Here is a 24,876-nt window from a genome sequence, read left to right as displayed (position 1 = left end):
GAAAATGGTGCTACTTTAAAATGGTAGCTTTTCTTTCCTCTCCTAAAGGCTGGGGTCCGGTTACAGTCGCTCGTCGCCTTCCAGTATCTGGCCTGGGTAACCATTCTTCACAGGATAGCCGAGGGGCAGAGTGTCACAGGCCATCGAGTCACGGGCGGGGGAAGCGATGGGGCATCACGCTTGCACCCAATTCCCACCCTCACCACTTATCTACGAATGTGCATTTCCCCGATAGGGGCCAGTCAGCACCCAACAAATCAGGAGCAGGGACCCCTGCCCCGGCTGAATTTCCCTTCTCCAGCCCAGGGTGCAGAGGTCAGAGGCTGGAACCTCTCCTACAACTGGACTCAGCTCCGCTGACTTGGTCTAGACTGAACTCCTGGTGTGTATTGCTCAGTTACAGAGCACCTTTTTAAAAACCGAATGAGTCACTGAGGAGGGGGGAGCCAAAAAAAGGTCACTCGGTACAAAAGGCGGCTTGGGATGGGATCAGGAATCTATTCTACGTGCCGTCAAGAAATTTTAGACACCACAAGTTAGGAGAAGACTTATTAAAACAGCCCAACTATTCCACGTTATGTAGCCTCTCCCCTTCCCCCTCTGCCCACCCTCCTTCGGTAGAAGGTTTAAAAATGCACGGCCAACACCCTGGCTAATGGAAAGACAGGTCTGCTGTAGAGTAGTTTAGGCAAACAAATACCTAAAGTGAGCAAACAACAGGGTGGAGGTTAATCTAGTGCTTTCAATGAGTTTGGTTGGTTTTCATTGCCCACCCGCCCGCCCCCCACAGCAACATTAAAACACAAAGGCCACTCCACCTTCAACAGTCACTATACTGTTTACCGGAAACCCGGGTTACTGACGGGAGCAGATGAACCGTTCAAAATTCAGTCCCTGGTATTCGAGGGGAACCAAGCACACAGGGAATCTTCTCTCATCACAGTCGCTTATTAGTTTACCGCTCCTGTGGCATTGAGTCTGCTTTTACAGCTTTATTGATGCCTTTAGGAGTTATGGACTCAAGAGTCATCACAAACTATTAAAAATGATTGTGACCACCATGAATATTTAGGTGTTAATTGTATTTCTTCTCCCAAATTATGAGCACCGCTCCTCTTTTACCCTCCTCACCCCGTTGGAGGGCACCCATTCAACAGCATCCCAGTACCTTGCCCAAGTGGGCATTCCTTGTGTGTCAAGACTAGGCAGCGACTGTTGCCACCCAAGCCCAGATCTGTCCACACCCCCGGCACCCATTTTTCAGGACGAGGACCAGGAGTGGGAACTGGAGCCAATTCTCCCTCCTTCCTAGTTAGAAGGGGGCCAGCTCAGGGAAGGCGGAAATGCGGTCTGAAAGTACAGACGGTCCAACTCCCGTACCTGGCCCCGAACCCATGGAATATGGGCAGAGGCAGGTGACCATCGACCACATCTGGCACAGAACCAGACCATGAACAACCTTAAAAAAAAATATTAAGAGTCCACAAGGGAATCTGGAAACAGCACTGCAGTGGGACAACATATTCAAAAATACCAGAGGTGTCGGGGTAGGTTCGCTTTCAACCGGTTTCTTCAGTAAAATCTTTTCCTAATTTGGGGGAAAAAAATGATAAAAGCACAGATCATTTCACAGCAGCAGGTCTAGAGCTGAAGTTTCACTTAAGTGTCAGATGCGCTAAACCCAAATCGGAGGTCCTGCAACACCCATTTCCTTTTTAAAACGTTAAACCCAGCCGTTGACAAGGTAATCAGAATGGTTTTCTCGTGTAACCCATGTGAGATAGAAGGCTGCATTCAGCATGCTACAAGTTAATGGGGGGAGGGGGGGGGGGTAACAGAATAAGGAACGCTCTAATGTAACAAGAGAATAGATTAAGATTGCTAAATTGGTCACAAAAATGAGCACCTGTTGCCCAACACTGGGCAGCGGGCTCCCATTCACATATACAATGAGACAGCAACTTTAACTGCTGCTGACATGGAGTAATGTAAAAGAGGGTTACCGGTGTCAAAGCGGGTAATGGGCTCGCTTCACAATGCCGAGATCACAGGCTCTCGAGTAGCAGCATCTGTGGAAAGGGGGGGGGGGGGGGGTGGGGGGGGGGGGGGCGGGGGAAAGGGGCCGCTGATGCTTTGTAGCAGGATTGTTACTCTTGCCGTAAACCATGCACTTTCTTTTGGAGGCTGTTATATTAGAGAAGCAAGAAAGCGATCCCACACTGAGGTGAGCCTCCAGGATCGTAAAGGAGGAAGATTATTAGAGTCTGTGTCGAGTCTCAAAGTCATTGGCTCACTTTGGAGAGGATGGGAAAACATTTAAGGGACGGTCAAAGCTTGAAAGCCATTACCTTTAAAGTCAGCAATCACAGAACAAAGCTTTAGATCAGTAATACTTTGTCCTACAACCCCAGCTTTGATGCAACCTGTAGAGGCCCGATGTACGCAGCATCACCTCCTTAAAATTACAATGACCAAAAAAAAAACCCAACTGGCCCACACAATAAATAACATCCACGTATCCCCTCCCCATGCTCCTTCTTACAAACATAGTGTTAATAAATTACAAATCCTAGGTTTCTTTGTGTCAGTCTCGAAACGGAATGAGGGAAGTCTGTTCATTTACTGGGTGGCTTGTAAGGCTCGAGCAAGAGCTTGGAGAAGGTGTTGACTTTGTCGGTGCCCCGGACTTCGTGAGGCAACAGCGGGAGCTTCACAATGTGAAAATCTTCGTACAGATCCTCCATCTGGAAGGAAAGCGGAAGAGGCGAGCTAAAATAAAACCACCGTCTTCAAAAACAGAGACACCGAAAGCGCAAACGGCAATCTAAACCCTCGTAATGGGAAGGAGGGATCCATGCGCTAAACACACTAAAAAAATTATTTCAAGTACCAGGCGAGGAAATCATTATTCCCGTAACTATTTCAAGCCGCAGTTCAGCTTCATTTCAGCCAGTGCTAAAGGTGTGAATGGCCAAAAAACAAAAACCTATTTTATAGATTCAATAATCACAAGGATCCTGAACTCTGGCACCAGAAGCTAACCAAACTCAGTACTCTTGCAATTCATAACAGCGGAGAGCAAAGCAGAATGAGATTTCAGAGTCTGGACAGTAATTTGTCCCCCTCACTTTCTCCTCGCTCTCCCCCCCCCCCCCCCCCCGCCCCCCTCAGTCAGAGCTATTACATTAAATTTGCATAAACTTGAGTTCTATTCCCTTGATTTAGACGGTTGAGGGGTGATCTAATTAAGGTGTTTAAAATTAGATAGGGTAGATACAGAGAAGCTATTTCCTCTGATGTGGGGACATCCAGAATAAGGGGGCACAATCTTAAAATTAGAGCTAGGCAGTTCAGGGTAGTGGAAATCTGGGAGTCTCTTCCCCCAAAAGGCTGTGGATGCGGAGTCACTTGAAATTTTCAAGACGGAGATCGACAGATTAGGCAAGAGTACCAAGGGGTATAGATCAGAGGCGGATCAATGAAAGAGTTCCAGATCAGCCATGATCTTATTGACTGGCGAACCAGGCGAGGGGCTAAATGACCACTCCTGTTCCCATTAACTTTTATATTTTGATTGTACCTAGTTTGAAGGAGTCAGTCTGGAGCGACCTTAACCCCTAGAATCAGAAATTTACAGCACAGCAGGAAGCCATTCGGCCCATTGAGTTTGTGCCAACCAAAAAAAAAAAAGCTCTCCAGCCTATCCCACTTTCCAGCTCTTGGTCCGTAGCCCTGTAGGTTACGGCACTTCAAGGGCATATCCAAGTACTTTTTAAATGCTGATGAGGGTTTCTGCCTCTACCACCCTTTCAGGCAGTGAGTTCCAGACCCCCACCACCCTCTGGGTGAAAAAATTTCTCAACAACTCCCCTCTAAACCTTCTACCAATTACTATAAATCTATGCCCACCTGGTTATTGATCTCTGCAAAGAGAAATAGGTCCTTCCTATCCACTCTATCTAGGCCCCTCATAATTTTATACACATCAATTAAATTACAATTCAAGCAATACCTCACTGCTCTTATATGCTATGCCTCAGCTAATAAAGGAAAAAGTATCCCATACGCTTTCTTAACCAGCTTATCTACCTGTCCTGCTAGCTTCAGGGATCTGTGGACATCAGGACCCTTCTGGGGAAAGCTTGAAGTTATTCTTTCACCAAGACAAAGTTGCCTCGCCAGACCTGACGGGTAACACCGTCACCCTAGACTTCCCGATGACAACGTGGACCACGTTCCATACCTCGGGAGCCTACTGTCAACAAGGGCAGACGTCGATGACGAAGTCCAACACCGCCTTCAGTGTGCCAGTGCAGCCTTCGGTTGCCTGAGGAAGAGAGTGTTTGAAGACCAGGACCTCAAACTCAGCGCCAAGCTCATGGTCTACAGGGCAGCAGTGATACCCGCCCTCCTGTGTGCTTCAGAGACATGACCATGTACAGCAGGCACCTCAAAGCACTGGAGAGGTACCACCAACGCTGCCTCCGCAAGATCCTGCAAATCCATTGGCAGGCTAGGCGCACCAATGTCAGTGTTCTCGCTCAGGCCAACATCCCCAGCATCGAAGCTTTGACCACGCTCGATCAGCTCTGATGGACGGGTCACATCGTCCGCATGCCCAATACGAGACTCCCAAAACAAGCGCTCTACTCGGAGCTCCGACACAGCAAGAGAGCCCCAGGTGGGCAGAGGAAACGCTTCATGGACACCCTCAAAGCCTCCTTGAAAAAGTGTAACATCCCCACCGACACCTGAGAATCCCTGGCCCAAAGACCGCACAAAGTGGAGGAGAAGCATCCGGGAAGGCGCCGAACACAGAGTCCCTTCGCCGGGAGCAAGCGGAAGCCAAGCGCAGGGAGCGCACGTCAACCCAAGCAGCCCACCCACCCGCCCCTTCAACCACCGCCTGCCCCACCTGTGACAGAGACTGTAGGTCCCGCATCGGACTCATCAGTCACTTGAGAACTCATTTTTAATGTGGAAGCAAGTCATCTTCGGTTCTGAGGGACTGCCTAAGAAGACGACTTCCCGATGACATGGGAGAGGATGACCCGTCTACATTCTTTCCCCCCCCCCCCCCCCCAAAAGAGAACTCATTTTAAAAGAAAGGAAACATGTGACTAGCGCAGTCACAAATTAGCTGGTCACGTTTGGTGTTAACAGTACTTCATCCAAATAGAAAATTCACGCACACTGTAACGTACCTGGTCTAGGTATTTTGATTGAATCTTGTGCCGCGCCTCACACATCCGACATGGTTTCTCCCCGGGGTCCGGAAACACCAGCTGGTTTACAATGATGTTGTGGGTGTCGATTTTACATTTGGCCAACTCTTGAATTAACCGTTCTGTTTCGTACAAGGATAGAAACTCGGCGATGCATACACAGATGAAGGTGGTCTGCTCCTGCAAAAGGCCATAGAATAGGTTTGATCAGGCAACAATCATCTCGGGTTTCATAACACTCGCTTGGTGCGGTGTATGTAGTACATTGAAGACCTTGAGCCACAAAATTCACACAGCTCTTAAGTTTCTGAATCTTTGGGCACTTGCTGCCAGAATTTTGAAAATAATAGCTGTATAAATATTGGAAAGCGGCCAGGAATTTATTAAGAGGAAAACAGCACTTTACATTTGTAGAAAGCAGACATGGAAATCAGGAATGAGAACCACGAGCAAAAATAAAATACCTTTAGGACCAGTCATTTCTTTTTTGGGAGGGGGGGGGGGGGGGGGGGGGGAGAGAGAAGACAGGAAAAACCCATGGGTCGTGCGTCAGGGGCAGGGGCAAAGAGAGCACAAAAGAGGGGATCGGGCAGGAAAGGAGTTGAGGTGAAGATCAGCCATGATCTTACTGAATGGCGGAGCAGGCTCGAAGGGCTGTATGGGCGACTCCGGCTCCTAATTCTTATGTTCTTAAACTTCAGAGGATTGGCTGGGCATTCTACGGAGATTACCACCCCCCCCCCCTCCCCACAGTAGGTGAAGACAGGCTGTGCTGGAACATACAGCTGTCCACGACAGGAATAAAGGGAATACTTTTGTCTGGTGCATGAACAGGAGATATGTGGGGAGTGCTGCTGCAGTCTTTCCCAATAGAATAAATTTAAGTGCAAGATAGTTATATTCTCACTGGAACCATCTGGGTATTGCTAGTTAATAGGATATGGTAGTCTAGCTGGGCTGGACCAGCAACCCAGAACTAGAGCTCAAATTTCAGCATGGCAAGTTGCAACACTGAATTCAATAAATCTGGTAACCTGTGGGTTGGCACCAGATTTTTAAAAAGCTGCTCGCAGGGTAGGGAAGGGACCAGTCACCCCTATATGGTCTCGCACTGTGTGGCTTACTAGTCATCCCCTCAGGGCAACAAATACAGACTTGCCAGCGTCACCCCAAATCTGGGGGCTGGTATATCTGCAGTAACAAGTATTTATACAGCGCCTTTAACGTAGTTTAAAAAGTCCCAAGGCGCTTCACAGGCAAACAAAATTTGACACCGAGCCACAAAGGAGATATTGGTCAAAGAGGTAGGTTTTAAGGAGAGTCTTTGATGCGCTATCAATAACTCAAAAGACTGAGATTAAGCGAGTAATTAACAGGCTTTTGAGTTATTGATAGCGCATCAATTTTATTAACAAGAGAATGAAGGTGTGCCTCGAGTGGTCGACCGGTCCAGAATACAAAGGGGCTGTGGAGCAGTCACCTTTATACCTGGATTCGTGGGAGGAGTCAGCCGAGGCATGTACAGGCATGTACACAGTGGAATACAAACAGTGGTTTACCACAGTCTTGCAGGAGGAAAAAAAGAGGTAGAGGGGTTTAGGGAGGGAATGCCAGAGCTTAGGGCAGCAGAAGGCACAGTCGGCAATGGTGGAGCGATTAAAATCATGTTAAAATTACAACTTTACATTCAAGGACCCGAAGCCCACCAACACCAAGCTTGGCTAGTTGAAGATTGAGGGAGGAAGGAGTGAGAGTAAGGGAGTGGTTAGTAAAGGTTGCTGCATTACAGATGTGTACCAGGAGTTAAAAATTTCCATAGCCCAATTCAGATTCTGCAGAATGACGATTTCAGTTAAACCATTAAAACTCAAGTAAACAGTGTTAAGTGAAAAATCGATTGAGGGATAATTACCGGGTCCTTAAACTGCTCACTGACTGAACGAATGACTGGCAAGGTCTCCTCCAGCTTCGAAGCAAGTTGATCTGCATTCATGTCACCGAGTCCAAGCATGCTGCACATCTGAAACACAGGCAGTGAATAAATACAGGCACAGATTGATCATACAACTCACACAACCAAACGACTATACAGATCACCAACAATGCAAGCGGCAATTATTCAGAAGTTAAATGCTCGCAGAACATCAGTCACCTTAATTAGCTTGTAAGTTAAGAGAGTCACTGCATGAAGCCTTATTTACATTTAAACTGCAAGCAAGGTACCCTAGCTAATTCTATTCCAACAAAATGCTGCATGCAAGCAATGAAAATTGCTCCAACATTAAAGACCGACTTTCCAAATGCACACTATTGGGTGGGGAACACTGTCCGTGCACAACAGGAAGTTGCGGGTATTACACCCGTGATTCACCAACACGCACAGCAAGACTCCACGGGGGGAAAATTCAGTTGTTTGCGCCTCCCATTAGCGCCTTAAGAGGGCGCCAATTGGGGCACAAAGCAACTAGCGCCCGGGCGCGGCGATGTTTGTGCCGCTCGTGAAATTAACTAGACATTTGCGGCGGCACTAAACACTACCGCCACAATCTCCTGCGCCGGCAGATCGTGACGTCATTCGAGTGCGCAACGCCCCAGACCGGGTATTGAGTGACGCCCCCTGCCGCTAGCAATGACAGGTTGAGGGGAGCGTTATGCTGTCAGAAAGGGACTGGGGGGGCGCGATTTAAAGGCGACCGCTTCCTGCCTTTTTTTGTTGGTGATATTTTTGCACCACGCAGTCAGAGAGACAGACTTCTGGAGAGATTCAATGCTGTGTGAAGGAGTTTTGAGTACTGAGCAGCACTTTGCAGGTTCATTTTGATTTGCCCTTCCTTGCTTCGCCAGTGCTCCTCGGCCTTTGCGCCTTAAGACAGGTGTGAAGCGCCTGATTTAGCGCTCCAATCACCTCCAGGGGGCGATAAAAGCCAAGTTTGCTGTCGGAGGCGATAATTAGCGCCAGGCGCTAAACTTTGCACACGGCCGATAACGGCGCCCAAATGGGGCGATACCGAATTTTTCCCCCCATGTCTACAAGCATCTGTTCAGAAAGATCAGCCATCAAGCAGATTCCAATCTAGGCAAACTGAAATGGAAGTGCCAGGTTTTGAAAGCACCCTCGATACAATCGAGTTTGTCTAGATTGGAATCCGCCACAAATCGATGACTGATTTTTCTGAACAGATACTACGCTGACGTGGAGTCTTGCTGGGCGTGTTGGTGTTTCAGAACGGATGGAGCCATTAGTTTAGTCTACCTGGGAGATGAAAGGGCTGATCTGGTTCTTAATCTGCATTAACCTCCCAAGCCCCCTCTCGACGATAGTCGGGAAGTTCAGGAGTCGTAGTGTGTGCCCCGTCGGTGCCGTGTCAAACACCACCACCGAGAAATTCATGCCTTTCACCAACCTGTAAAACACAGAAAAAGTTGTTTAACAAAAAAAAAAGGGGCTGTGTTAGACCATGAAAAATTATCTACAGTACATGTCGCTATGGCACCTTGGGCAGCTGCATATCAGTGCACACAACTTTTATACCCACGAACATCTTAACCTGACAGAGGTTTGAGAATCGGCCCAATTCCATAACTCAATCTCAACAAGTTCTCAAACTGCATCAACCCATGTAAAGGCTCAATGCCGCAATGCATACGTCTGTATCAAGTATTTTACACATGGTCTGTGCAGGTTAACGTGCACAATAATCCACCCTGCCACTTACTTATCTGCAAGGATTTTGAGGCAAGCTGGAGATGCACTTTGTACAATCCAGCTAAAATGCAATTAAGCATCTTTTATAGATTTTTTTGCAGAGGCTGTGCCCTGGATCTAGCAGGATAAACAGTGGGCTGGGGACTCTATGCACAATAGGATTTGCTATACATGTAGCTCTAACATTTAGCTTTAGATCCAGGAGACCAGCAAGAAGCTCAGTGTCAGCATTACCACCCCACCAATGTTCCCTTTAAGCCGTGCAGTGGTCTGGAGCTCCCTTGGCTCACCGGCTTTTAAATGGAAAAAAACACACGTGTGGAATTATGAATGGGCCACACAGCCCGTTAAAGGGGGCCGTGCAGCCCCCCAAAAATTAGAGGTAAAATTGCCTCCCACCCCAAACACCTAATTTCCCCCCCCCCCAAACAGGAAAAAAAAGATTTTGAAGCTTCATTTTGATCATCTAAATGGAAAAATTAGGAGGTAAAATCTCTATGTCTGATGAAGTATAGATAGGATGAAAACATTACATAGAATATAGAACACAGAAACAGACCATTCAGCCCAACTGATCCATGTCTGTGTGTATGCTTCACATGAGCCTCCTCCCACCCCATCAGCGCAACCCTCTCTTTCTCTCATGTGCTTATCCAGCTTTCCCTTAAATGCATCAACGCTATTCACCCCAACCACTCCTTGTGGTAGCGAGTTCCACATTCTCACCACTCTCTGGGTAAAGACGTTTCATCTTAGCTTATGTATCCAGTTACCTCACAGTCCTCCATTCCGTTTCACCCTGCCTTCCCCCCACCCCTCCCCTGCCTAAATGCAGCATCCAACTGGTTCTTTAAATGGTTGCAGGGTTTTCAACCTCCATTTCATAGAAACATAGAAGGTAGGAGCAGCCTATTCGGCCCCTCGAGCCTGTTCCGCCATTTAATGAGATCATGGCTGATCATCCAAATTCAGTACCCTGTCCCTGCCTTCTCCCCTTTAGCTGCAAGTGTTGATCACCCTTGCCTACAGACACACAGACAGACGTAACAGCTCCCGACTTCAACTGCAGTCGGGTTTAAAAAGCCAGGGCCCAGGAGGAGTGGCGGGCAGGATCAAAGCTAGAAACCTGCTGTACGGGGATGTCGTGTGCATGAACCCACATCTTGAAAAGGGAAAGGCTTCCAGTCAATGTTCCCTTTAAGCTGCGCTCTACGGGCCCCGCAGCTGGTGAGCCAGCTTTTAAAACAGAAAAACAAAACGCACGAGCGCGGAATCTTAAAGGGGCCACGCGGACCAAAAAAATTTAGAGGGAACAGCGCTTGCGTTTATATCGAGCCATTCACAACCTCAGGACTTCCCAAAGCGCTTTACAGCCAATTAAATACTTTTGAAGTGTAGTCACTGTTGTAATGTAGGAAAATTGTTGTAATGTCTTTCAAAAAAAGGCACCAGGCATACTGTGCCACAAGTATATTTCTTCTATAAATGCTAATTATAGATTTAAACAAAGATGCAGAATTGCAGATTAAATCCAATCCGACAAAATTATCTTCGGGTGTAAATGCTGCGGTACCACTGACTCTTCAAAAAAACAGATTTACATCTTTTTGGGTCCTTTCCACACCCCCACCATCCCACATTACCTCATGACTTCAGCATAGCTCATCGCTTCATCGATGCCAGGGAAGGCACTCATCGCCTCCTGCATCATCTTCTTCCCCATGCTCAACATATTGTCGTCTTCGAAAAATTCATCTGGCAATTCAGACACTCCCAGGCTCGGATCAATTTCCTGCACAAAGAGAGGAGAAAAAAAAACCCACAAATAAGCTTCAGCTTTCTTTCGTTCTTGGAATCCAAGCTCGTACAGGCTAGGAAACTCCTTGAAAGTTGCTTTCTTCATTACGGCAGGTAAACTGAAAACCTTTAAATTGCCGGCCGAAAGAGCTACCCTGCCTAATTACACTTTCCAGCTCTCGGTCCGCAGCCTTGTAGGTTACAGCGCCTCCAAGTACTTTTTAAATGCGACGAGGGTTTCTGCCTCTACCACCCTTTCATAAGAAATGAGTCGTCGGCCATACGGCCCCTCGAGCCTGCTCTACCATTTAATGAGATCATGGCTGATCTTCGACCTCAACTCCGCTTTCCTGCCCGATCTCCATATCCCTTGATTCCCCTAGAGTCCAAAAATCTATCGATCTCAGCCTTGAATATACTCAACGACTCAGCATCCATAGCCCTCTGGGGCAGAGAATCCCAAAGATTCACAACCCTCCGAGTGAAGAAATTCCTCCTCATCTCAGTCTTCAATGGCCACCCCCTTTCAGGCAGAGTTCCAGACCCCCCCCACCACCCTCTGCCTCCTGGTTATTGACCTCTCCGCTAAGGGAAAATAGGTCCTTCCTAGCCACTATCTAGGCCCCTCAATTTTATACACCTCAATTAAATCGCTCCTTAGCCTCCTCGGTTCCAAAGAAAACAAACCCCGGCCTATCCAATCTTTGCTCACAGCTAAAATTCTCCAGATTCAATGCCCAGTCTGTGCAGAGTTAGTCAATCCCAGCTAGGACAGTAAAAAAAAAAATCAGGGTGTGCCAATTGGCCGCATCACCAATGACCCATAGTTCCTTCTCCCAATCAATTGACCCCATGTCCAAATCACATGGACATCAAGCAAGAAACAGGCCTCAGTTAGCTTGCTGCACCTCAGTGGGTTCGCTCAGCAGGAATGGCCCCTTGGGCGAGGTATTGGAGAGCTGCCAGCACCCACGGAACTGTACCCCGGCAAGAGTCAGTACCTTCAGGGGGGCAAAATAAAACTAAAAAAAACATTGACTGTGCAGCAGTGTTAGTATAATACCCCTCTACCACAGACCTGGGTTTAAATCTAACCCAGAATTAATGCATGAAAACTTCTTCCCTCTGCCAACAGCAAGGATCGCACAAGAAATGACAAGTCTTGTGTTAAGTTCTCAGTGGGTGCAGATCCAGAGTACAATTCTCTCAATATTCTACACAAACCAGCAATTTTAATTGGTGCAGTCACCGGGCTCCTGAAATTACAATGTGGGATAGCAAGAGAGAAACTTCACATGTCTGTCGAACCTTCCTCTCCTATTCTAGCAGCAGCTGATCGATTCAAATACAAATCACAGTAGAATTTCAGGCGAGCCGCCAAGCCGGCATTGACTAACAACCTACAGCGTGAATTTCAGGGGACTGGTGTAGGTCATAGACATGACGGCCAAGAAGGAGGCCATTCGGCCCATCGAGTCCGTGCCGGCTCTCTGTAGAGCAATCCGGTCACTCCCATTCCCCCCGCAAGTTTATTTCCCTCAAGGGCCTATCCAGTCTCCCCAGGTAGTGTCACACTGATGCGACGGGGCGCTCTTCAGGTCCTGGAGTTAAGGCACATCGTTGAGGCAGACGAGTACGCACTTCTGGTGGTGTTGGAGCGCGAAGGGCTCCATCGGTGCACAAAGTGAAAGTGTCCCATCCAACATTCCCCGCTAAGCTGCGCGGCCACGGTCTGGAGGTCCCACAGCGGGTTTTCAATGGAAGAAACTCCACATGCACGAAAATTTGGTCACGTAGCCAGTTAAAAAGGGACAGCGCACGAAAAACAAAATTACAGGGAACTTTGGTCCCATCCCTCACCTTGAGAATTTTGTTTTAAAAAAAACATTAGCAGTTTATTTTAAAATGTACGTGATAATTCAATACAATTTGCTGTATGGTGAAACAGAAAATACAGGAGACACACGCCAGGCTTGATGAAGCAGCCAAAAAAAGGGGACAGGTTAACATTTTGGTGACGACTTCAACAAAACAATGGGGCCCTATCTGACGCATTAACTTTGTAACAGTTCCAGCAACTTTAATATCTATTATTATCGTTGTTGTATGAAATAGAAGACAATGATTTGCACTCGTACAGCATCTCAAGAAACACCCCAAGGCGGATCACAAATAAACACAAGAAAGCAGACTTCGAGCCAAGAGAAACATTAGGAGGGGATGACGGAAAGTTCTGTATTGTAAATGGAGGGTGCTTAAAAAGATGAAGATACAATCATCACAGACATAAACAGCTATTTATATTACACACAAATACACCATTTATTTTCAATATTACGACATGGTGCAAATCTCTATTCTACTCTGAACTCCTTTGTAAACAAATACTGACAGGACTTTATTATGGTTCAGCTTCTTGAAGGCAGGTTGTTATCCTTTCGCGTATAATGCACTGTGCCTAGCCATATCTGTCCAACTGGATTTTCAATACAATCTCAGGCATTTAGAAGAATGAGAGATGATCTCATTGAAACATAAGATTCTGAGGGGGATTGACAGGGTAGATGCTGAGAGGTTGTTTCCCCCTGGCTGGAGAGTCTAGAACTAGGGGGCATTGTCTCAGGATAAGGGGTCGGCCATTTCAGACTGAGATGAGGAGGAATTTCTTCACTCAGAGTTGTGAATCTTTGGAATTCTCTCTCTCTCTCTCTCTCTCTAAGGGCTGTGGATGCTGAATCGTCGAGTGTTGTCAAGGCTGAGATGCAGGAAACTTTCAATTAACCGGCACCTAAATAACCGGAAATGTCGGTTAACCGGCAAAATTCAGTAGGTTCAGGTAACTTTTATTACTTGCCTTCCTCCATGTGTTGCTGTGCAAGGGTGTGGCTGCAGCTGTTGCTAAGCTACAGAGATGCTTGCAACTTGTGGCCATTGTTCTGAACCTGTTGCTAAGCAACAGGGTTTGATGCTTTATACGGAGCTCTCAGCTCCGTATCTTTTATTATAGCGTTCGGTTATCCGGAATTTTTGGATGAACTGGCACCACGTCGGTCCCGTCCGTGCCGGATAAAAAAAAAGTTTCCTGTAAATAGATTTTTCGATTCTACGGGAATCAAGGGATATGGGGATCGGGCAGGAAAGTGGTATCGAGGTCGAAGATCAGCCATTATTGAATGGCAGAGCAGGCTCGGGGGCCGTATGGCCTACTCCTGCTCCTATTTCTTATGTTATCTTCCCACATTTGACAAGTGATTCTTATTTGCAGTAACTCTCTTGAAACAAGAATAGAAATCTCTCAAAGCCAATCAGGGTTCCGTGTGAATCAATACTTTTAGCGTACACTTCCAACTTAAAACCGGGTGACCAGCCCTACACCCCTCGGAGAACGCTGCACTCCTCCAACTCTGGCCTCTTGTACCCCACTTCCTTCTCCCCATCAATGGCAGCCGTGCCCTCAGCTGGCCCCAAGCTCTGGAATACCCTCCCTAAACCTCGCCACCTCTCTTCCCCTCCTTTACAACCTACCTCTTTGACCAAGCTTTTGGTCACCTGTCTCAAGATCTCCTTTTATGTCTTGGGTGTCCATTTTAGACCGACTACGCTCCTGTGAAGTGCTTTGGGACGTTTTACCACGTTAAAAAAGGAACTATATAAAATGCACATCATTAAAAAATATACCCCGACTGGATCATAAACGTCTGAATAGGAAAACTGCAAAGCAGGTAGCTGATTTGGGGTAAATTGAAACCCGAATTAATATCTGCAAAGAACAGAAATTCGATTCCTCCGAGGAGATCTCGAGTTCTTCCTAAAAATTGGGAATCAACAGGTGGTGGTTAGCATGGGGGAAATGGAAGCCCATGACAGAACAATGAGTGGAGTGGGTAGAACTGCCTTTTCTTGTGCTAGACTTCCATTTTCTTAAACTCGCCTCCCAAATCAGAATTACCATCTTTGTACAGATCTGAAAGCTCCAACTTTGAAGCACTGCTTTGGCATTCAATCTCCTCCCAGCGCTGGATCGCATGCCTTGCGATCCACAAAATAAAATATTCTAATCCTCCATGGATCAGATTTGAATAGCACCTTTCGTACAAAGTAGCATTTTTTTCCTATCTACCGTTCATATATGGAATCCCTAATTACAAATAGCAACATCTGTATTGTCAGTAATTGGTTGATCTCATTCAGTTTGATAAATACATTCCTTGAGCCACATATATTTTGCACTGGTTATCCTCCACTGCTTATAGTTGACTTACCATGGCAAACAGATTGTCATAGCCCTTCACTTTTGTTGGTACTTTGGAGAATTTCTGATCGAACGCATCAGAGATGTTATGGGCTGGGTCTGTGGAAATGATCAGCACGCTCTCCCGAACCTCCGCCAACTGCACCGCTAAACTACAACTGTAGGAGAACACACTTACAATTAGATACAACTATATGAACCATCAAAAGTGACCACTGAGGCAAGATTTGAGAGAGAGGTCCTCATTTATTGCTTCCTTCCTTCCTTCCCACAGTGCATGTAACTTGTTCTGTCTGAACAGAGACAATGCCCTATATTCGGTGGCTTTGGTACAATAATGGAACACAAGAGAAAGGACCAGATGTGATTGCCACAATCGGATTCTTCAAACTTGTGACGATAGCAAAATACTGCGGATGCTGGAAATCCGAAATAACAACAGCAAATGCTGGAAAAACTCAGCAGGCCAGGCAACATCCGTGGAGAGAGAAACAGAGTTAACGTTTCGGGTCGAAACCCTTCGTCAGAACTGAGAGAAAAGGCAGGAAATGAAACAGATTAAAAGGCAGTTTGGGGGCTGGGAAATGGGGGAGGGGATGAAAGAAGAGACATTAAGAGATATTCAAGGCGAGACGAGATGGTAATAGGACAGGTAAAGAAACAAACAATGGCTCTAGATGAAGTGTGAAATGCACTGGCAGAGTGAGTGACAGCTGCCATGTGGGAGAGAGAAAAAAAAAAGCAAAAGGCACAAACCAAAAGTGTGGATAAAAAATATATAAAAATGTAATAGGGGCCGAGGTTATGATCTGAAATTGTTGAACTCGATATTGAGTCCGGAAGGCTGTAAAGTGCCTAATCGGAAGATGAGGTGCTGTTCCTCGAGTTTACGCTGAGCTTCCGTGGAACAGTGCAAGAGGCCGAGGACGGTGAGGTCTGAGTGGGAATGGGGTGGTGAATTAAAGTGACAGGCCACCGGAAGCTCGGGGTCACCCTTACAGACTGAACAGAGGTGTTCCGCAAAGCGGTTACCCAATCTGCGTTTGGTCTCCCCAATGTAGAGGAGACCACATTGTGAGCAGCGAATACAGTATACTAGATTGCAAGAAGTACAAGTAAATCACTGTTTCACCTGGAAGGGGTGTTTGGGGCCCTGGACAGTGGGAAGGTATAAGGGCAGGTGTTGCATCTCCTGCGCTTGCACGGGAAGGTGCCGGGCGAAGGGGTGTGTTACTTTTCTTAACTCCTCTCCTGAAGGCACTTGAAGGAGTAATTACACTGGTTCCAGCAATCCTCAGTACCTCACCCAACATTGCAACAAGTGGCTATGGTGTCATTTTGGTTACAAGTCACCATTCGAGAAAAAAAAAATGAAGCTAACTATTATTTCTCAAATCTGGCAACCTTCTACTGTAGCACAGCCACTGAATAGATTTCAGTAATGCCAAGTCTCGTGATTTAATCACGAGACACCTGGTTTTTAATGAAAATGCTCCCCAACTCACGATTCCACTCTGGCAAGTCATGATCTTTTCCTTTGATTGGCTGCTGGGACACGTGGGTTGGGGGCAAATGTTTTTTTGGGGGGTGCGTGGCCCCTTTAACAGGCTGCGCGGCCCATTCAAATTTCCGGGCACAGAGTTTTTCCATTCAAAATGCTGTGAGCGGCCACGCAAGACCTCCAGACCACAGCGCGGCTGCGCAGCATAAGCGAACATTGCTTGGGTGGGTGGGGGTGGCTGGGGGGGGGGGGGGGATATCAGGGTTCTCAATGGGTGTCGTGTTGTTGCTCTCCGAGAAGGGTCACGTGCTGCAGGCATTCACTGTCTGGTCACGGTAAGACTGGAGGGAAAGGTAAGAATGCGTCAAATCTAAGCCCTGCTCATCCAGGGCCGGCCTCGGGTTCCTGTAGGCCGCACTCACCGGCTACTGCGCAAGGGTCACTGTGCCGACCATGTCGGGGCCAGAGCCCCCGTCTACCCAGCCGCTGTCCTTGAGCAACCTGACCACAGATCCTGGAGCTGGCTGGCAACAGCCAAGAATTTATCATGGAATTCAAAAAGGGTGACTGATAACGTTTCATTAAAAAAAAATGAATTTGTTCAAGTGAGTCATGAAGAACAGAGCTCCGTGGCTGCTGGCGGCTTCAAAGTAACAACATTCCTCTGGTCGCCGTCACTGCTTGTACTCAAACATGTGAATCACATCAAAGCAAATTCCAATTAACAGAGGTCTGCCGGCTTGGAAAGTTGAATAAATGTTGAAAAAATTTAGAACCAACCTCTGGAGAGCAATAAATGACTTGAGTATTGATTTCTGTGACAGTTACTGTTTATTTCTGAGGAACATAGGAACAGGAGGAGGCCATTTAGCTCCTCGAGCCTGTTCCGCCATTCAATGAGATCATGGCTGATCTGCGACCTAACTCCATAGAATAATTGAAAAGCTTGGTTCGAGTGCATGGGATGGTGGTGCGAGGAACAATCTTTGACATTTTGGACTCTTCCCTAGCTCCACAGCAACATAGTTATCATTGAGAACCTGGCATTCTATAATAAATAACTAAAGACCCTGTAAGGTCCTGGATATACTTGCCATAGAGGGAGTGCAGCGAAGGTTATAGAGTCATAGGCCTAGAAATTGAGGTTGCACTGCGCCGGGGCTTAACGCCGGAAATTTAGCGCCGGTGCTAAGTCGCGCGCCAAAAATTCAGTAGCGCCGTGCCCAAACGGCTGCCGGCGCTACTGAAAACTGGCGCTACGCGCCGCATTGCGGCGCTGCGGCGCCCGATGCGGTGCGGCAGGCTCGGGAAGTGCAGGCCTCCTCCTTCCGTTAAGGAGGAGCTGCCTGCACCCGGCCGCGGCCCGCGCAAATCTCTGCAAAAATGAGCCCGGCACCTCGGACAAGTGCCGGGCTTGCATCTGTTCCGGGGGGGGGGGGTGGGGGAAGAAGTCCGGGGAGGGAGCTGCGGGCAGGCGGCCGCCGGGAAAGCGGCCGGCCGCCGCGCCTCCTTAAAGCGCCGGCGCAGACTCCGGCAACACTCGTTTGCCGGAGTCTTAGTTGCGGCTGCCACTGGCGAGGCGGCCGCAACTGAATTTCGGCTTGGGGCCGGGTTACCACGGCAACCGGGACGCTGCGCACACCGATGACGTCATCGGTGCCGGCGCAGCGCTACCGGTCTACCGCCGCGGAAGGGCCCCAGGCAATTTAGGAACCGGCGCCAATTGCAGCGCTAGGCCCTCTAGCGCCGCAAAATCGGTGCTAAGGGCACTGAATTTCTAGGCCATAGAGTTTTACAGCACAGAAAGAGGCCCTTCGGCCCATCGTGTCCACGCCGCCCGCCCATCCATCCCTGTCCAGTCTAATCCCATTTTCCAGCATTTGGTCCATAGCCTTGTATGCAATGGCATTTCAAGTGCTCATCCAAATGCTTCTTGAATGTTGTGAGGGTTCCTGCCTCTACCACCCTTTCAGGCATTGAGTTCCACATTCCAACCACCCTCTGGGTGAAAAAGTTCCTCCTCAAATCCCCTCTAAATCTCCTGCCCCTTACCCTGAATCTATGCCCCCTTGTTATTGACCCCCCTACTAAGGGGAAAAGTTCCTCTTTATCTACCCTATCTATGCCCCTCATCATTTTGTACACCTCAATCAGGTCCCCCCTCAGCCTTCTTTGCTCCAAGGAAAACAACCCCAGCCTGTCTTCATAGCTGAGGCGCTCCATCCCAGGTAACATCCTGGTGAATCTTCTCTGCACCCTCTCCAAAGCAATCACATCCTTCCTATAGTGAGGCGACCAGAACTGCACACAGTACGCCAGCTGTGGCCTCACCAGCGTTTTGTACAGCTCCATCATAACCTCCCTGCTCTTATATTCCATGCCTCGGCTAATGAAGGCAAGTATCCCATATGCCTTTTTAACCACCCTATCTACCTGTTCCGCTGCCTTCAGGGATCTATGTACATGTACACCAAGGTCCCTCTGACCCTCTGTACTTCCTAGGGTCCTACCACTCATTGTGTATTCCCTTACCTTATTTGTCCGTCCAAAATGCATCACCTCGCACTTTTCAGGGTTAAATTCCATTTGCCACTTTTCCGCCCATCTGACCAACCCGTTTATATCGTCCTGTAGCCTGAGGCTTTCCTCCTCGCAATTTACCACCCCACCAATTTTCGTGTCATCTGCGAACTTACTGATCATACCTTTTACATTCTCATCCAAGTCATTTATGTAGATCACAAACAACAAGGGACCCAGCACCGATCCCTGAGGTACCCCACTGGACACAGGCTTCCAGTCACAAAAGCAACCTTCGACCATCACCCTCTGCCTCCTGCCACTCAGCCAGTTTAGGATCCAACGCGCCAAGGCACCCTGGATCCCATGGGCTCTTACCTTCTTGACCAGTCTCCTATGCGGGACTTTGTCAAAAGCTTTACTGAAGTCCATGTAAACCACATCCACAGCATTTCCCTCATCCACCCCCCTAGTCAGCCCCTCGAAAAATTCAATCAGATTTGTCAGACATGATTTACCCTTGACAAAGCCATGCTGACTATCCCCGATTAATCCTTGCCTCTCCAAGTGGAGACTAATTTTGTCCCTCAGAATTTTTTCCAATAATTTCCCTACCACAGATGTTAGGCTCACTGGCCTGTAATTCCCTGGTTTATCCCTGCTACCCTTCTTGAATAATGGTACTACGTTAGCTGTTCTCCAGTCCTCTGGTACATCCCCTGTGGCCAGAGAGGTTCTGAAAATTTGTGTCAGAGCCCCTGCAATCTCCTCCTTTGCCTCCCACAGCAGCCTGGGATACATCTCGTCCGGGCCTGGGGATTTATCCACTTTTTGGCCTGCTAAAACCGCTAGCACCTCCTCCCTCTCGATGCTAATATGTTCAAGTATGTCACAGTCCCCTTGCCCGATTTCTATGTCTGCATCGTCTTTCTCCAGAGTGAACACAAATGCAAAAAATTCATTTAAAACCCCGCCTACATCATCTGGCTCTACACACAGATTGCCACTTTGGTCCCTAATGGGCCCTACCCTTTCCCTGGTTATCCTCTTGCCCTTAATATACTTATAAAACATCTTAGGATTTTCCTTAATTTTGCTCGCCAGTGTTATTTCATGGCCCCTCCTCGCCCTCCTAATTTCTTTTTTAAGTATGCCCCTGCACTTTTTATACTCTTCTAGGGCTTCTTCCGTCTTTAGTCTTTTGTAACTGCCAAAAGCCCCCCTTTTATTTCTAATGCATTTTTGTATATCCCTTGTCATCCAAGGTTCCCTTTGCTTGTTGGTCCCACCCTTGACCTTTACAGGAACATGTTGGCGTTGTACTCTCTCTATTTCCCTTCTGAAAGTCTCCCACTGTTTGATGTGGATTTTCCTATAAGTAGCTGCTCCCAGTCCACTTTGGCCAGATCCTGCTTTATCATATTAAAATCGGCCCTCCCCCAATTTAGAACCCTTATTTCCGGGCCGTCTTTGTCTTTTTCCATGACCACCTTAAATCTCACCGAATTATGGTCACTGTCGCCAAAATGCTCTCCTACTGACACTTCCACCACTTGCCCGGCTACATTCCCCAGAATTAGGTCCAGTACCGCCCCCTCTCTTGTAGGACTTTCTACATGTTGGCTCAAAAAGCTCTCCTGGATGCACTTTAAGAATTCTGCACCCTCTAAGCCTTTCACATTCTGACTATCCCAATTTATATTGGGGAAGTTGAAATCCCCCACTATTATTACCCTATTATTTTCGCACTTTTCTGAGATTTGCCTACATATCTGTTCCTCTATCTCCCCCTGACTGTTTGGGGGCCTATAGTACACTCCCAGCAAAGTGCTTGCCCCCTTTTTGTTTTTAAGTTCTACCCATATGGCCTCATTAGAGGAACCCGCTAATATATCATCCCTCCTTACAGCAGTAATTGACTCCTTAATTAATATTGCAACACCAGACTGATTCCTGGGATGGCAGGACTGTCGTACGAGGAGAGATTGGGTCGACTAGGCCTGCATTCACTAGCGTTTAGAAGAATGAGAGGGGATCTCATTGAAACGTATAAAATTCTGAGAGGGCAAGACAGGCTGGATGCAGGGAGGATGTTTCCCCTGGCTGGGGGGGGGGGGGGGGGGTCTAGAACGAGGGGTCACAGTCTCAGGATACGGGGTAGGACATTTAGGACTGAGATGAGGAGAAATTTCTTCACTCAGAGGGTGGTGAACCTGTGGAATTCTCTACCACAGAAAACTGTGGAGGCCAAGTCACTGAATATATTTAAGAAGGAGATAGATAGATTTTTAAACACAAAAGGCATCAAGGGGTATGGGGAGAGAGCGGGAATATGGTATTGAGATAGAGGATCAGCCATGATCTCATTGAATGGCGGAGCGAGCTCGAAGGGCAGAATGACCGACTCCTGCTCCTATTTTTCTTAGGTTTCTACGGCAATTACCATCTGTCAAGGGAAAGTAGTTTATTAAAGCTTACCTCACAATGCTGCTCCCAGCCCGTAACTCAATTGTTAACAAACGCAAGTTAACAAAAGAGTGTTTATTCAGATGTCAGAAAGCATTTACTGCCTGGGATTTCTACCCTCTCTCTCAAAAATAGAAGAGATTTGACTGAATTACCTCGAACGGAAATGGGCACTGGAGAGAACAGAAATTTGCAATTCAGCAGCGACAAAGTCCGCGCACGCTTGTACAACTGAATGCTCAATCAGCTCACAAGTTGCCTGATTTAACTTTGGAAATAAATCGAGATGAAAATTTACATTAAAAAAAAAAAAAAATCCCAGCCAAAGTGGAATCATTAAAAATTGGCAACAAAATCCTCAACCATCTTTGTGTGCAAAGCGTGGTGATAACAGGTAGGATTTTTGTAAAGCATTTTCAGATGCAGCAAGTTTTTATATTTATCCCTCAACCAACATCACTAAAACAGGTGATCAGATCGTTATCACATTGCTATTTGTGGGAGCTGCTGTGTGCAAGTACTTGATTAGAAAGACTCGCATTTCTATAGCGCCTTTCATGACCACTTACATAGAAACATAGAAGATAGGAGCAGGAGTCGGCAATTCGGCCGCTCGAGCCTGTTCCGCCATTTAATGAGATCATGGCTGATCATCCAAATTCAGTACCCGGTCCCCGCTTTCTCCCCATATCCGTTTAGCCTTAAGAAATATATCTAACTCCTTCTTGAATATATTTAATGAATTGGCCTCAACTGCCTTCTGTGGTAGAGAATTCCACAGGTTCACCACTCTCTGGGTGAAGAAATTCCTCCTCATCTCAGTCCTAAATGGCTTACCCCTTATCCTTACACTGTGGCCCCTGGTTCTGGACTCAACAGCCATCAGGAACATCCTTCCTGCATCTAGTCTGCCTAGTCCTGTTAGAATTTTATAAGTTTCAATTAGATCCCCTCTCATTCTTCTAAACTCCAGCAAGTATAAGCCCAATCGACCCAATCTCTCCGCATACATCATTCCTGCCATCCCAGGTATCAGTCTGGTGAATCTTCGCTGCACTCCCTCCATGGCAAGAACATCCTTCCTCAGGCAAGGCGACCAAAACTGCACACAATACTCAAGGTGTGGTCGCACCAAGGCCCTGTACAACTGCAGCAAGACATCCTTGTTCCTGTACTCGAATCCTCTCGCTACGAAGACCAACATACCATTTGCCTTCTGAACCACCTGCTGCACCGGCATGCTTACCTTCAGCGACTGGTGCACAAGGACACCCAGGTCTCATTGCACTTCCCCTTCTCCCAATCTATTGCCATTCAGATAATAATCTTTATACATGTTTTAGGAGCACCTTCCATGAGCACTTTACAGCCATTGAGGTACTTTTTTGAAATGTAGTCACTGTTGTAATGTAGGAAACACAGCAGCCAATTTGCACACAGCAAGCTCCCTCAAACAGCAATGTGATAATGACCAGATTATCTGTTTTAGTGATGTTGATTGAGGGATAAATATTGGCCAGGACACCAGAGATAACTCACCTGCTTTTCTTCTAAATAGTGCCATGGGATCTTGCACGTCCACATGCGAGGGCAGACGGGGCCTCGGTTTAACGTCTCGTCAGAAAGACAGCACCTCCAACAGTGCAGCACCCCCTCAGCGCCGCACTGGGGGTGTCAGCCTAGATTTCTGTGCTCAGGTCTCTGGGGGTGGGGGCTCGAACCCACAACCTTCTGACTCTGGAGGCGAGAGCAATTGGCTGTAAAGCGCTTAGGGTCGGCCCGAGGGGGGCTGCATAAAATGCAAGTTTTGGGGGCCACAATTTGCAATCCAAAAGAAAGTCTTGCATTTCTATAGCACCTTTCACGATCACCAGACACCCCAAAGCGCTTTACAGCCAGTGAAGTACTTTTGAAGTGTAGTCACGTGCTGTAATGTAGGGAAACGCGGCAGCCAATTTGCGCACAGCAAGCTCCCACAAATAGCAATGTGATAATGACCAGATCATCCTTTATGTTATGTTGGTTATCAGGGCTTTGTACAGTTGTACAGGGCCTTGGTGAAACCACACCGAGTATTGTGTGCAGTTTTGGTCACCTTATCTGAGGAAGGATGTTCTTGCCATGGAGGGAGTGCAGTGAAGATTCACCAGGCTGATACCTGGGATGGCAGGAATGACATATGAGGAGAGATTGGGTCAATTAAGGCTAAAGGGATCATTAAGGCTAAAGGGATCAAGGGATATGGGGAGAAAGCAGGGACAGGGTACTGAATTTGGATGATCAGCCATGATCTCATAGAATAACAGAGCAGGCTCAAGGGGGCGAATGGCCTACTCCTATCTTCTATGTTTCTATTGGGCTTACACTCGCTGGAGTTTAGAAGAATAAGAGGGGATCTCATTGAAACTTATAAAATTCTAACAGGACTAGACAGACTAGATGCAGGAAGGATGTTTCCTGATGGCGGGGGAGTCCAGAACCAGGGGTCACAGTCTAAAGATAAGGGGTAAGCCATTTAGGACAGAGATGAGGAGGAATTTCTTCACCCAGAGAGTGGTGAACCTGTGGAATTCTCTACCACAGAAGGCAGTTGAGGCCAATTCATTAAATATATTCAAGAAGGAGTTGGATATATTTCTTAAGGCTAAGGGGATCAAGGGATATGGGGAGAAGGCAGGGACAGGGTACTGAATTTGGATGATCAGCCATGATCTCATTGAATGGCCTACTCCTATCTTCTATGTTTCTATGAAAACAGGGCATTGGTCCCCCTTACCCCTGCCTGCTCTCACCTGCATGTGGTTTTGCCGACCCCTCCTTTGCCCCCCACAAAGAGCCACTTGAGGGAGCGCTGCTCGATGATGTTGACCAGGGTGGGCTCCAGCGGCTCCACGTCGATCGCGTCCTCGAACTCCTCGTCCATCGCCGCCATCTTGGGCCCCGCTATCAGCTGACCGCCGAGAGACCCAACTTATTATTAATAATTTTTTTAAAATATTATTCCCAGGGGAGCGGGAGAAGAGAAACAAAAACCTCTCCTCAGCAGTGGACCATCTAATTTAACCTTTTTTAACCACAAATCAACGCCTCCGACCAAACTCAACTCCTCGGCCTCTCACACTGCCGCCACTCTCCCCCATCATCGACGCCGATTGGCTCCTGGTGGCTGAGCGAAAACCCCTTTTTTAATTGGTCAGCCCATTCTTTCGCTACAAACTTTTTACACTTACTTAATAATTTTTTTTGTGTTAATCTGTAAGACAATTTATAACCTTTTTCCGGATCGAGGCGATTAGAAAAAAAAGTTTTTTTTTCTAATACACATCCGTCATCCTTTGCGGTGGTTGGCCAAAAAAAAACGCCCTCCCTCCCGCCGCAAAGGATGACGGATATTTTCAGTTTGAGCTTT

The 24,876-nt window shown here is 47.4% G+C and overlaps 1 protein-coding gene across 1 annotated transcript; it reads right to left on the bottom strand.

Annotated features, from left to right (window-relative positions):
* Nucleotides 1–2,330: 2,330 nt before the first annotated feature.
* Nucleotides 2,331–24,663, bottom strand: get3 (guided entry of tail-anchored proteins factor 3, ATPase). Its single transcript, XM_085971720.1, has 7 exons — nucleotides 24,260–24,663; nucleotides 14,991–15,138; nucleotides 10,575–10,723; nucleotides 8,479–8,629; nucleotides 7,138–7,245; nucleotides 5,205–5,405; nucleotides 2,331–2,744 (listed from the first exon to the last, which is right to left on the bottom strand). The coding sequence occupies exons 1-7, from the start codon at nucleotides 24,397–24,399 to the stop codon at nucleotides 2,616–2,618; spliced, it is 1,026 nt and encodes a 341-aa protein (XP_085827846.1). The 5' UTR covers nucleotides 24,400–24,663; the 3' UTR covers nucleotides 2,331–2,615.
* Nucleotides 24,664–24,876: the final 213 nt, after the last annotated feature.

The sequence above is a fragment of the Somniosus microcephalus genome, chromosome 31, assembly GCF_052327205.1.
Source record: "Somniosus microcephalus isolate GS21.2 chromosome 31, FLI_Smic_1.0, whole genome shotgun sequence".
NCBI classification, from domain to species: domain Eukaryota; kingdom Metazoa; phylum Chordata; class Chondrichthyes; order Squaliformes; family Somniosidae; genus Somniosus; species Somniosus microcephalus.
This window is presented reverse-complemented; position numbering and strand designations above follow the sequence as displayed.